Source organism: Lissotriton vulgaris, chromosome 3_1, assembly GCF_964263255.1.
Source record: "Lissotriton vulgaris chromosome 3_1, aLisVul1.2, whole genome shotgun sequence".
NCBI classification, from domain to species: domain Eukaryota; kingdom Metazoa; phylum Chordata; class Amphibia; order Caudata; family Salamandridae; genus Lissotriton; species Lissotriton vulgaris.
The window spans coordinates 881622368-881637354 of NC_141689.1; the positions used below are offsets into that span (position 1 = coordinate 881622368).

General features: G+C 46.7%; 2 protein-coding genes across 3 annotated transcripts in view; one reads left to right on the forward strand and one right to left on the reverse strand.

The window, feature by feature from the left end:
• CDC37L1 (cell division cycle 37 like 1, HSP90 cochaperone) overlaps positions 1–10879 on the reverse strand; it is a 246415-nt gene extending 235536 nt beyond the window's left edge. Inside the window, exon 1 of the mRNA XM_086961203.1 lies at positions 10727–10879. Coding sequence (XP_086817329.1) covers positions 10727–10804 — 78 coding nt within the window. The 5' untranslated portion in view covers positions 10805–10879. The remainder of the gene's footprint in view (positions 1–10726) is intronic.
• Positions 10880–11438: 559 nt separating this feature from the next.
• The window catches only part of SPATA6L (spermatogenesis associated 6 like), a 529514-nt gene continuing 525965 nt past the window's right edge, over positions 11439–14987 (forward strand). For both annotated transcript variants that reach the window (XM_086961205.1, XM_086961204.1), the window contains exon 1: positions 11439–11563. In XM_086961205.1, the coding sequence (XP_086817331.1) occupies positions 11525–11563 (39 nt within the window). In that variant the 5' untranslated portion in view covers positions 11439–11524. The remainder of the gene's footprint in view (positions 11564–14987) is intronic.

The following is a 14987-nucleotide window of genomic DNA, read 5'->3' on the forward strand; positions in this document are numbered from 1 at the left end:
GGTGGGTCGAGACAAGCAATGACAGCGGAAAAGTGGGGGCAAGCAGTGCCGGGGGTGGGTGAGGGCAAGCAACAGCAGGGGGAGCAAGCAATAACATGGGGTGGGGTAAGCAAGCAACAACGGGGGCAGGTGGGAGCAAGCAACATTGGGGGGCTGATGCTGGCAAGCAACAACAGAGGGTAGGGTGTGGGCAAGCAACAACAGGGAGGGTGGGAGGGGAAAGCAGCAAAACGGACATAGAGTGGGGGCAAACAACATCACTGACTGTGGGTGAGGACAAGCAACATCACGGATAGCTCATGAGGCAAGCAACAACACAAACATTGGGTGGGGGCAGGCAACAACAAAAACAGGTGGGGCAAGCAAAAACATGGACAGCGGCTAGGGGCACATGGACAGCAGATGGGGGCCAGCCACAACATAGACAGCGGGTGGGAGCAAGCCACAACACAGACAGCAGTTGGGGACAAACAAAAACACACATAGCGGGTTGGGACAAACAAACACACAGCGCGAGTGGTGGCAAGCAACAAAAGAAAAGGGGGACAGTAGCATATGAGTAAGAGAGCGCGACACAGAGAAGGGGAAGGGAACCACTTGAGGGAGACTGCTTGCAAACACACAGTCTTTTGAACTGCTTCAACAAAAATAAAAAAGTAGCGCTGAAAGCACGAGCAGTGAAAGCGCACAAGCACTTGAGAAGTGCTCCAGGGGAGGGCCAAATAGAAGAAGAGGAAGTGAAACTGGCACATGCTGACCAAAGGGAAGCAAGCAAATGAGAAGGATGATGAAGACAACCAATGGCAAGCAATGGGTGGGCTCTAAGTCTACTGTAAGTTACCAAAATGTCTTGAAAGCAACAGCGCATAAGCTCTTGCAGGCAAGACCTAAAAATGCTTAGACGCCATACAAGATGGGATGCCATAGAAAACAAGCATTTGCAATGCAATAGGTCTCGCATTTGCGAGAGTCTAAGCTATTGACATTATAAATGACAATGCCTTTTATGTACATGTTGGTTTTCAAAACATAAATAACAAACATTGTCATTTATATGCGAATAGCTTAAACTCTCGCAAATGCGAGACCTATAGCATTGAAAATGCTTGTTTAGCACTGTCGACCGTTCAGTATTTTTTGTAAAAATGGAATGAACAAATTGGTCAATTCACAACAAAATATGTTGTTTTTAACTTAACTTTGTGCTTGTTTCCTATTGTATTAGTTTGTGTGCAGGGGTGAAGGAGTTAAGCAATGCCGAAAGCAGTGTGAATGCTGGATGTTGTAGGACTGAGCTTCTACCTGTTGCTTCCTACAACGGTGGTCACTGCTGGTGGAATAAGGAATCATGTGCTCTTTGTAGGATTGCAAAGGAGAGCTTTAATACAGACCTTGGAGAGTATTTTATGCATAAATACAATGTGCAGCAACGGAGATAAGATAATATTTTGAGTGTCTGGTAATTATTTTAGAGAATATGCAAGAAATAAATGGTGCACGTTTACTGAAGGTTTTTGCCCTTGCCGGCCTTTTTACTCGAGCAAACGGGCAACCTAAACGAGAGGAAAACAAATCCTAGTGAGAAGGCAGAATGGGCAGGAAGAGAGGGGAACGCCACGTGCACAGAGGGAGAGGAGGGGGTAGATGTCGAGAGAGCTTCAGGCGTGGAAAGATGATGATTGGGAGTTGGAGGGCAGGCAGACATCATGTGGCGAGACTGTTGGAAAGAGGGACGTGTTTCAATATCGTTAGTAATGCCCCGGTTACTTACCGGTAATCTTCATTACTCCGAGCCCATGTCTTCCTCACCACAGTAATTACCCATGAGCCTCCGGCTCCACACAGAACTCCAAGTATAAAAAAATCGCTCTAGTCTCCCTCTCCCTCCTCCAAGATGGCCCAAGTGGCTCCAGCCAATCCTATAAAGGGATACAGATACAGCCAATCGACCTGAGAAACCAAGCCGCAGACATGAAGCCACCACCAGGGCCGGGAGGGAAGGGAAACTATACTGCGGCGAGGAAGACATGGACTCGGAGTAATGAAGATTACCGGTAAGTAACCGGGGCATTACCTCCTCGTCCAGTCTTCCTCGCCACAGTAATTACCCATGAGCCGATACCAAAGCAATCAGCTTCATGCAAGGAAAACACTCCACAGAAATCATGTAGAGAACATATTCAAACACAAGAGGCACAAATATTCCACAGAAATATACACCTCAAGGAATCCCAGCCGACAGTACAGAGGAGGCAAAGGAAACAGAAACCACACCCCAAGCTGAAGGCGACAATGGGACCCAAAAGTATGCGGGAACGACCAATCGGCCGCCCGGCAAACATCCTCCATGGACACCCCCTCAAAAGCGGCCCACGATACAGAAACAGATCCGGTGGACCGACCCTGAACAGTAAGAGGGGGAAGAACAGAAACAGAACCGAAGCCACCCGTATGGCCTCCATAATCCAATGACTGACAGTGGACAGGGAGGGCTTCAGGCCCTGACGAGACAAACCAAAAATTGACAAACAAAAAGTCAACCCTACAAAGGCAATGAGTGCATGAGAAATAAACCAACAATGCACGACGCACATCCAACAGGCGGAGAAGGTAATCCGCAGCCGAGGAAGGATCAGGACAAAGAAATGGAAGAACCACTTCAGCATAACGGTGAAAATAAGAATCCACCCCAGGAACAAACGCAGGATGAGGGCGCAAGACTGCACGATCAGACAAATTGACCAAATGGAGCAGACCGTAGGAAGGCACCCAGCACACCAATAAGCCTGGCAGAAGCAATAGCCACAAGAAACACCACATTGAGTGCCAAGAATGTCAGGCCCACCGACACCAAAGGCTCGAAGGAGCCGACAGCAAGGAACGCAATACCAGAGTAAGGTCCCAAGGAGGAGAACACAAGAAAGGACGGGGACGTGGCAAAGAAAACGACTGAAAAAGCCGAGCCATCAAAGGAGAAAATCGATCCAAAGGCAGGACATGAAATGCCCGAATGGCGGCCCAATGAGCCCCGAGAGTGGAAACGGCCAAGCCCATAGGGAAACCATGAAGTAAAATTTCAGAATCCGATCAGGTTCCAAGGAAGCCAACGACAGCCTGTGACACACACATCAAGAGGCAAAGAAATCCCAACGCTTAGCGTAGGACTTAAGAGTAGAAGGCCTCCGACATAGCTGAATGACGCCAGCCACAGACATAGAACAACCTCCATGCTACAGAGAATCCCACACAAGAGCCAGGCCCGCAGACCCATGGAACGTAACACAGGTAGAGGAAGAAGAGGACCCAACAGAGGGTAAGGCACGAATGGTAAGGCCCACCCTGGAGACACAGCCAAGTCCAACAGTAGGGGATATCAAGTGCGACGGATCCAACCCGGAGCAACCAGAAGCATAAAGCATCCCTTCCTCTCGATCTTTTGTAAGACCGCCGGAAACAGGGGAACAGGGGGAAAGGCATACAACAGGCCCCTTGGCCGAAGGAACGACAGAGCGTCCACCAACCAAGCACCCTGGCAAGGCAAAATCGTGCAAAAGCAGCGGATTCAGGCAACAGCCCGGGAAGCAAAGAGGTCCACAATCGGAGACCCAAACAACCTCCGCCACCCCATGAACCTCAAATGTGTGAGGGACAAAGACTCCATGGAAGGAAACACCATGCCAGAAAATCCGCCACAGTGGGCGCCGGACCCGGCAGGTAAATGGCAGATAGGGACGCCAGGTTCACCTCCGCCCAACAACAAAACAGACGGCTGAGGCAACTGAGGGAACGAACCCTGCATCCCCCTCGACGGTCTACATAAGACCTCACCACCCGACTGTCCGTCCGGACATGCACATGGAGACCCCGAAGAAGATCCTATAATCCAGCAGATCAAAAAGGACGGCCGTCAGCACCACGCAGTTGGAAGAACACGACAACACCGACAGAGGCCAGACCCCCAGAGTCGCCGAATCCCCCAGAGTAGCACCCCAACCCAGCAGGCGGGCATCGGTAGTGACCATGCGGGTGGGAATAATCAGAAAGGGGCGGCCCCCGGACAGAAGACCCTCGTCCAACCACCAACTCGGGACCACCCGAACATCCACTGACCTAGGAACCAAAACATCCATATCGAGGGAACAGGGGTCCTAATGCAACCCAATGTGGGAACACCACCGGGTACATGTGGAGGCGAGCCCATGGCATCGTCAATAAAGAGGCCGACATCACACCTTGAACCCTCAACCACAGGTGTACAGGACGAGAATGCTCCAACAACAGGGGACTAACAGCCGACAACAGGGACAGAATCCGGGGAGGGGGTAGGAACACCATCCCCAAATGAGTCTTGAACAGAACCCCAACGAAAGTCAATCCCCGTGTAGGAACCAGGAAGGACTCCGGCACAATCACGAGGAAACCGTGATGCCCCAGGACATGGAACACACTCCGGACATGAAACTCCGCCATAGAAAGAGAAGAAGTAGAAATGAAAGTGTCGTCCAGATAAGGAACATACACTAATGCCCTCCCCATGCAAGAGTCCAACAAGAGGAGCCAGAACCAAAGCAAAGGTCCCGGGAGAAGAGCACAAACCAAAAGGCAATACCAGGAACCGGGAATGACGACCCAGGACGCAAACCGGAGAAACCGCTGATAGACGGGATGAAACAGGCACCTGCATACAAGCATCTCTCAAGACCAAAGACGCCAGGAAACACCCTGAGACACCAGAGGAAGGATCAACTGTAGTGAAACCATATCGAAATACAGGCGCGGGATGAAAGCCTCGACCCACATCAGGTCCATCACAGGACGAAGATCCCCGGTGCGTTTGGACATAAGAATATAGAATGGAATACACGCCCAACCTCAACAGATCGCCGGGCACAGTAATCACCGCATGACTGGTCATCAGGAAAACAAACGCTTTCCAAAGCGCCAACCGCCTTAGAGGGTCTCTGGGACAAGGCGCGGACCTGAAACAGCCTGAGGGAGTCCGGTTAAACTCAAGAAGTACACCCTCTGAAACCACTCAAAGAACCCCTTGGACTGACACAGTCACTTGCCAAGAGCCCATGAATCAAGTGAGGCGACCCCCAACCGCACCAACACCAGGAGCGATCCAGTCATGACTAGTAAGCCCAGCACGGCCCCTCTTAGAACGACCAAAAGCATGCTGGGAATCAAAGGCACGGAAGCAACCAGTACGCTCAGGAGCAATGAGCTTACGGCCCAACTCAGTACTAATCACCATGTCATGCAAAGGAGGACCAAGCAAAATAACACCCGAAAAAGGGATCATCACCAGGAGACTCCACTGCGCAGCATCAGCCTTCCAGGAACGAATCCACAACTGACGCCAGGTAGCGACAGAAGACCCAGCCGCCGAAACCGCCCGCCCCCAATGAATCAAAGGAAACATCAGCCATCAGGCGTACATGCCGCTCCAGCAATTCCAGATCAGAAGAAGCATCCTCCCCCTGATCCAACATACAGCCACAGATTGAAAATCCATTAGCAAAGACTGGATCGAGCAAGATGAACAGGCAGCAGCCCTGACAGAAAAATTCACAGCTGCAAAAGTGCGCATCACCGCACTATCCACATTACGGTCAACCGGGACAGCAGAAGAAACCACCGAAACAACAGTCCCCTGAGAAGACATGCTGGCCATCAAGAAATCAACCTCCAACGAGGAGGGGCAGTACACAGCAAACTCCTGCAGGGTTTACCCTTACACAAAAAACGCGGAAAGGAACCCTTGGCCACAACCATCCACACAAACTCCAGAACCCCCAAAACTGAAGAATGAAGGGGCAATGATCCAGGCTCAGGGCGCTGAGACGGATAGAATAAATCATCAGCAAGAGGTGACACAGAATCAGGAAAACACCAAATGCTTGGTAATGTGCCCAAGGACCAACGCCAGAACGGCCCCTTGTACAAAGCGTCATCAACTCAGGCCCACTCCACAGCAGGAACCGGCCCCTGACACTGTAAAGCAGCAGCTACAGCAAAGTTAATCATGCGCTGCGACAACGTCATAAAGGTAATCGCCATCCCAGAAGTAGAACTCACTGAGAAGGCGCAAGGAACAGGCACGTCAGAAGCATCACGCCCTATGTCCACTCGAACAAACACAGGCATACGTGAAAACAACACGGCCGGTAAAAAAGGACCCTAGGTCGCCAGGCAACCGTCCCAATCACCATAACACACGCCCCCTAATAGAAGAAGAGCGCATGCAAACCGGCGCGCTTCGCCTAAAGCCAAAACACACGTCTGAGCACATCACGCCCATCGACAGGTAACAACACACAGAAGCGACATAAAGCAAGCGGAGGGGAAGAGGAGCCACCGGCCCCGAACATCACCTCACCCGGCCGCGCCAAGTTAGCTCAGCATGACGCGCGGCCGGGAAAGAGCAGTCCCGAAAACGGTCCCGCGCAGCAGGACCACAGGAGCCCTTACATAGCTCGAGGTCCAAAGCGACCGAGCACAAACAAACAAACGCCCCCAAGGTCCGCTACAGCAGGACACGGAGCGCGGAGGCAAACGAATGGGGAATAAAAGCATGTAAAAACACAAAATGAAATATATATCGATTCGAGAAACAATAAAAACGACATCACATCCCCCACCGAAATACCCAAGGCCAAAAAGGGGCTGCTCAAGCAAGACCCCAGCCTTCAATAAACAACAACAATCACTCACCTGACCAGCAGGGAACACAGCACTCGGAGAAGTGCAGAAAAAAAGAACAGGTCGATTGGCTGTATCTGTATCCCTTTATAGGATTGGCTGGAGCCACTGGGGGCCATCTTGGAGGAGGGAGAGGGAGACTAGAGCGATTTTTTTATACTTGGAGTTCTGTGTGGAGCCGGAGGCTCATGGGTAATTACTGTGGCGAGGAAGACTGGACGAGGAGGTAATGGAAAGAGTTGCTACCCACACTCAATGGCACGTACAGTTAAATGCCTATCATGCAGGAATTAAAGATTGGGATGCATATAATTTAATATTACTAAACCAGGATTTCAAAATCACTCACATTTTTATTGTGACTCGGATGAGGCTGTATAAAATAGCATAGCGCTGAAAGAAGAAACTGGACGTGGTTTCTCCGACATTCTTTGGCCTGCTCTACAGAACGGAGGGCTTTTTTTATAAAGAACATATTTCTCAGTCAGCACTTTCATTCTTGCTCAGCGGTGGGGAGATTCATTCTTCAGCAGCGACAGGTCTGACTTGTGTACGGCAAAAGAGATATAATAAAGAGTAGCTCAGCTTGTGAGACGCAGGCAGTGGGGTGAGGTATGGCTTGTACGGTCGAAAGGTGCGCTGGCCTGCAAGGCTAGTGGGCAGTATGCTTGAGTGGATTACATGAGATCGGCTGGCCAGTTCTTTGCCATTTTGCAAGCAAAAATGTGACCTGCAGAGGCAGCGGCAATGAAAGCAACATGGAGAATGGGAGGGTGGGGAATGGAAGCTAAAGAATCGACAAGCCTTCTTATCAGCAGTTAATTGATGGAGTCACATAAAGCTGACGACGGAGCAGGCGCTGTGCTGAAACATGGAGCACTACAAAAGGGGGTGGTGATGGACGGAGCATCTGAATCAATCAAACACTCACACCCAGTCAAAAGATCTGGGTTTAATCCATCACCGTTCTTTAGCCCACTCTGCCACCCCAGTTCAGACATGGCTATATGCAAATCAGTCTGACCCTGTGCCTCATGGGAACAGTCCAGCCCGAACTGCCAAGCCATGTCTTCCCTGGACCGGAAACAAGCTTCCGAGGACCGGTTTCTGGCATTCCAGCCGTCTTCAGCCCGGCTTGCTTGAATCCAGTGGCATAGTGAGCAAGGGACTCACGTCTGATACCCTGCCACACTTATGGCGGCCAAAAGCAGTACAAAAGGGGGTGGTGATGGACGGACCGCTTTCTAAAGAGCACTGGTGGGACGCCAGCTTTAGCAGGTTTTTTAAATTGGTGCTTGAAGTGTACTATGCGCGGTTTTACTTTTGTTTAATGGGCATTGGTTTAACTTTTAAATATGCCCCCTTTTTGCACGGACGCCGCGCGAAGCGGGAGCTGTGTTAATTACAGCAATCTCTGGATGACTCAACCATTGATTCCCCTCCCTCTCCATCCATGCCCTTCGTGTACCTTGTGGTTTTTTTTTTATGTACGCTGTGTCCGCTACATGGTGTTTGCATTTTTTTTGTTGCTATAATGGGCAGCCCTCACACTCCGTTAAACTGTCCTCCACAGCACCCACATGGCTGCCTCTCCCCCAGTTTCAGCCAGTGCTCATGCAGCTGCCCAACACCCACCTTCACCACTTTCATGTCGAGGGGGAGAGTGAAGAGGAAGAACTGGTGAACCTCCCTGAGGCGCAGTCACAACGTGATTAAACTAAAAAGTACACACAGAAGGCTTTTGCATACATAGCAGGTATTTTTATTTATGTTGAATTATCTATGTTGTTCAAAAATATTTGGTTTCTTTGAGCCTGTTTCACATGGTAAATATACTCCCCCATGGAAACCGCGATTTGTGCGGACTACTCAGCGCAAATCGTGGTTCCCATGGGGGTAAATCGATTGTGCCTAAATCATAATACTTGACTTATGTTGATCTGTCTTGTATCATTGACCTCAGAACTACTTGTTTTTACTGTTTTTCCACAGTTTACGCAGTTTTTTCACCTTTGTGTCACTGCACAGTTCATCAACACAAGCATATTCAGTGTACACCTGGTTGTTATGGCTACTTTAAGTTAAATTGTACCGTAGTGCTGATCCAACTACTTACAAATAACATCTTATATTCTAAAAAAAACCTGCTCTTGGTCTACCTTTCTTTTTTTCCCTCAAGTGATTTATACACTTTTTGTAATTGTCTTTGCTAATGATTACCGGTTGAGACACTGTTGTTTTTGCTATATACTTCACCCGGTCTCAACTGGGTTAACGGGTTTACTCCTGTGCTGTGTGTGATTACTGGTTGAGACACTGTTGTTTTTGCTATATACTTCACCCGGTCTCAACTGGGTTACCGGGTTTACTCCTGTGCTGTGTATTCTTTCCCATACTCTATAAGTAAGCATTTCTTTCTGTATAGACTTGCAGTTTTTGATTGCTGTTTTGCTTTCTCTGTCACTCTGTGCAAACAGAACTTTGGTTCTAGCACTCATTACCTGCCGGTTACAAATGAAACTGCAAAATTGTACTGGTGATGTAAACAAGCATTGTCATGCAATAGTCTCGAATTTACGAGAGTTTAAGCCACTGTCACTGTAAATGACAATGCCTTTTATTTATCTGTATTCAAAACCAACACATGGAAAAAAAGGTTTGTCATTTACAATGCGCTTAGCTCAAACTCTCGCAAATGCGAGACCTATTGCATTGTAAATGCTTGTTTTGTTTGTTTCCAAGCACTCTATAGGAGTACTTGTCTTTTTAGGCCATCTCCCTTGTACAATTACACACACATCACAAAAATGCACGCATGTGTATAAAACGTATGCATTTCTTAACAATGTGTTAAAACACGATCTGTTGGTAATGGAACTCTCGCTCTGTCATCCATCTTGCCATAGCGCAAACGCAAGGCACTTTAAGTGCTCACCAGTTACATTACACAATGACACATTAGTTTTTGCCACTGATCCTGCTTCAATTATAGTTTTTTTCCGATTGTTGCTTGCGCCCAGCTCCTCTTGCTTCTCTGCTTGACCCATCCTCCACTACCTCCCTCGTTGCTGCTTTTTTTGTTGTTGTTGCACAAATGGACTCAGAGTCTGCTCAAAATACTATGATTCTGGGCTTTCCGTAACTTTCCGCTATGCTGAACAGCACACGTGCTGTTGACATCATGACTAAAGGATATTCCCATTGACAAAGCCAATAGCTTGGACATTGCCGCGACCATTTGGCTTTGCCAATGCTTGTTTTATGTTGACCAAATTACTTCTGAAAACAGCTGCTCCATCAAGCCAGATCCAAAAAGAATGTAGAACATTTTACACAAAATAATATTTGAGTACAAACTCTTGGCCCTATTAAAATCTGAAAACATGAAAATGGGTCACTATTATTCTCTGAAAATGGTGGCAACTCTTGTAACAGTGCATTGTTATAGGGTAGAGGATGCCTGCACTAACACAAACAACACAACCCGTCATCCTTAGCATAGCGTATGCAAAATGGATCTTGACGCACATTTGACAATTTCAGAGAGTTCAGAGTCAACCATTAATAATTCGTAAATTGTGATTTTTTTAGACAGTTTTGTGATATTGAAAGCGAAACTATAAATCCAAGAAATAGGCGTGTTCTTGTGTTTAAAAAATAAAAACAGGCACGGGTAATTCCATATAATAACGATGGGCCGGCCCCTTGTTATGCTTGTCAGAAGGTTGGTCTAATGTGCTACATTAACACACTTTAAAAGCGGCGACGTGCCGGGAAGTTGGCCTAAAAACAATCCATGCAATTTTTTTACCGGCACTGTGACCTGAGTCTTTGCAAGTAACCTGCAGTATATATGTGGTTTGGTAAGTATTCATCACTTGGCTTTACACTGTTTGTTCAATAAAGAAGATTACACCAGCAAACCTCTGGAGGTGTATTAATGAGGGATTACTACACAGCCCAGCACATGGGTATTTCTGTGTGTAGCCCAGTAATTATACGGGGAGAAGAGAGGCTGTACCTGCTGAGAAGCCAATTCCTTGTTGCTTTCATCTACCGCTACGTCACAGCCTACGCGTAAACCCCAGGACCCGTCCATGACTCGCAAGTGCACTGCAGAAGAAGCGAGCCCAATCGCCACCTGTTTTTTTCATGACCCCCCCTCCCCCCACCCAGTGAAAGCGTTTCAGTAGTCACGCTCATCAACGCCACTTCCTGCATTGTGACGTTGCGGTACTAGGGACGACATGTTAAAATCAGGCAAAGCTGTTTTCTAACACCAGAATCAAATAAATCATTTTGGGGTTTTACAGCTACTTTTATGAGTCATTCTCTCCTCTATCTCTCTGTGGTGCTTGATCCAGTCTTTCATAACATACGCTGGCAGTTTATAACTGGGCACGTATGCTTTTAAAAATATATCGCACTTTTAAAACGTCCACTTGGTCTTTAGGTGCGGAAAAGCCGTTAAAGAAATTAAAGTGCCATACCGCGGCCAACCTAGGACGTTTATGAGTCTGGTGTGATAATTAACGTAACTTGTAATGTGAGACATCAGCAGGGATAGAATGAAGTTTTCAGAACATCTGAAAGCAGTCTTCAGGGATACGTAACAACGTGGAACCCTCGTGTTCTATTGAAGCCAGCTGCGTCATGTGACTTGTACGTCACTGTTAGTGGCTGCCATGGCAACGGGACGCTTCCCCACGCTGCCTGCTCCCTGTATACCAAAGCCCGAGGGAGGAGGAGGAGCCCCGAACCAGCACCGGACGCACCGCGAACACCGGCACTAGGCGGACCCTACATCAAAGAAACAGAAATGCCGCTGAAAGTGCAGGTGGAACTTCAAATACAGGCGGTAAGCCAAGACACCTACATAACTGCTAACATACGTTGAAACACAGTGTGTTAAACAAGCAATGAGTAAATGTACACACACATAATTATAGACACATTGTTTTCGCCAATACATAAAGACATTCACTTACACTGCAGATATACCCGTCCGTACACACAGTCATGGCTACAAAGTACCACTTAAAAATCGCTTTACAGACGGACACATTAATTTTTCAGGCAACAGAGAGATAAAGTGTTTGGCCCAGAATCACAGGATGCTTGAACATCCTGCTAAGAATCGAACCTGGGTAGAGGACGTGGCCTTGCGACCAGAGCTGCCGACTTTGGTGCGGGGTACCAGGCTCGAGCCTCGGCTCAGCATCCTGTGGTTCTGGGCCAATCACTTAATCTCCCCGTGCCTATAAAAAAAAAAATGAATGTGTCCTTGTGTAAGGTAACTGGTGCTCATGTAAAGCGTTCCAATACCTTTAGGTCGAGTTTGGTTTGCGCTATATAAATATGCCCGCCCCCCGCGCCCCTTCCCATCAAGAAACAAGTATTGGCATAGCCAATTGTTCTCGCCTTTGGGACCTTATAAGTGTTTACCTATAGCTAATGACTTCTGGAGGCATATGTGGCGCGTACACCGAAGAAGCCATTAAGCTGGTGTAAATCTATTGCTTATGGTAAACAGCACCGCAAAAACATATCAAGCTTGGTAACAGCGGGAGTGGCTATGGAGTAGGAGCTGTGATTAACTACAACACTGTAGTGTAGTTCCTATATTCCCAATAGGCTCTGCACATTGGAATAATATACCCTATAGATATGACATAGGACTGAGGTCAGTATGTCTCTATCGAGTATACTAAACTTAATTGTGAGTGCCCGCTAGCTCAGAGGTTACTAGAAACTTTCTCGAGTACACAAGAAGGGATTTGTTTCTGACAACCGCATAAACATGACAACTTTGTTTCCCAAGAATAAAACGTATCTTCAGAGTCATTGAAATAATGGATAACTATTTTACTCAGTCAATCGTGCATGCTTCGTTTCTACAGAGATGCAGAGAAAATAGACAGACGGGCGTTTCAATAAAAGGGGTTTATAGAAAAGTCTTCTTTCTCATGCAAGAGAGTTGAACTGCTACAATCGTTAGACAGAATGTAAAGTATAATGCGTACAGCGTAAACAGTAGTATATAATAATACTGTAATAGCATTGTCTGGTGCTATGACATATAAAAATACATACATAAATAACACAGGCTAAAATACTCAACTGGTGCTTCTAAAATACGCCTACCCCGATGTACCTAACCTAGGTCTAGTACGAGGGAAGAAGTAAGTGTGGTCTTTAGCATAGGTTTAGTTTTGCCCAGAATTGCCAAAGGTTTCTCTAGGTTCTAATCGACTCCATACCTTAGAATGAGAGAGGTTGGTATCTCTTTCACGGACTCGATTTCCCAACACCCCGCAAGGGGAGTCAGAAACACTGGAGCTGGATTCTCGGCAGAAGAGGACAGCTTCTGATCAGTGCGTCAGCTGGAGAGTTGGCTTCCTTCGGGACTTGCTGTGGCGAGCTGCGTCGTGCAAGTAGGTAGTCGAACTGCAGCGAACCACACCTTGCTTTGCCATAGCAAGTGAAGGTATATTTATACCTTGAAGGTGTTTAGGAATGCCAGTATTGACGTAAAGTCGGGCATATGAATGTCATGAATGAACCCCTAAGGAATAGATGTTCATGAATAATAAATTAGTTCTTGTAGAAATCAATATCCAAGCAAGGGGAAGTCCCTAACAGCTTAAGAGTCTGGTTTTCCAAGAAATCGTTGTGATGTAGATGAACGGATGGAAGTAGCCATGCCTGTGTTTGGGTAGCATGGACTATGCCTAAATAAGGACTGGATATCTATGCCTATATAAGGGCAATGTAATGTACCTATATAAGGGCATGAATCGGGAAATGCATACAGAATCTAAATCGACATAGAACACCCACTCCGCTTTCTTGTGTACGACATTACTAAGTTCTAAACATGTTAAACATATCCAAATCAAATCTACACATGAAGTGCTAAAAGCATGTTTCAAATACATTGTAAATGATGTATCCAAACTAAAGCATTGGTGCTGGACACATTAAAGTAAGTATTCACTCTAAGCACATGTTGTCATTTGTAAATGCTCACTGAATGAATCATGAAAATATACATTTATGAAATGGCTTGTTAAATACAGAAGAAAAGTGTCAAAACCATTTCATGTCAGATTACATAACACTGTTTGTATGTGGACAAGGTCATATATTGTCTCTGGAAGTTTTTCAAAGAATTCTTGTTCTCTATGAATAGTTCTACTGTAAGCAGATTACTTGTGCCAAAAAAAGAAAAATACAAATTTGGAAAAAAAAGTAATCATAGGAAAAAAGAGTTCCAAAGTTAGTACCTTGTTTTGAAAAATGAAGGTCAAATTCAAAGTCTCTCAGAACTCTGTGTTCCAAAATCGAAAGTGAGTGTTAGTGCTTGGAGAAAACATGAAATCTTCTATGTCTGTTGACAAAAAGTCGTCTACCATTGTAGGCGAAAGTTGGATTACCTCGTTTAGAAGATTAACTGCACATAGATGTGAAGCCGTCAGCATGGGTCGCATTAGCAATGTTCGTAATGGATGGTACCTGCGCGCCTGTTTCCTCTTGTACCTCAGCAGTTGCAATTTGTGTCTGTGCGATCTCAATGAATGCCGTCATCAGAATTGGTAGCCACTGGGGACAACACAGTGCATGAGCTATTACTGGTTCAAGCAAAGTATCAACATCCGTTGGCATGACTGATGGGAGTGTGAGACATGAGTCTAACACGCATTCTTCTCCGCATAACAGGAAGCGTAGAACAGGTAAGATGCAATCTTGCCAAATTGGTCTGAATGACAGAAACCATGTGGTATTTAACTCTCGTAGACGAGGTAGTCCCAAAATTTGGACAATGCGCTCACGACACTTCATCACCAGTAGAGTTGTTTCCATGGAGAGCTAGTTTTCGCTGGTGAATTAGCTTGCCATATCACAGTAGTAGGAGCAAAAATAGTATCTCTGCAGCCAGTCCCAAAATGAGAGGCAGTCTGCCAAACACAGAGTGCATGAAGTTTGGAAATATTCCTAGGACTGCTTGAAAAGGTGCTAACAGTCCAGAAAATACGGTCTTAAATACATGTACAATACCGCTCGTATTTGACATGTTTAAGGTATGACTTAACATTTCTGTGAAATGTATAGGGCAGTTTGTAGTTAAGACAGCATGTATCTCGGCAGAAGTCCTTGCCACTTGCAGATCATAGGTCTCTTTGGCCGAGGTCAGTGGCACCGCTTTTTGCAAAAGAATGGCTTTCATTCTGCTTAAGGTATCAGTTCGTATAGAAGAGATGTTCAGTGAAGGCCATAAAGGC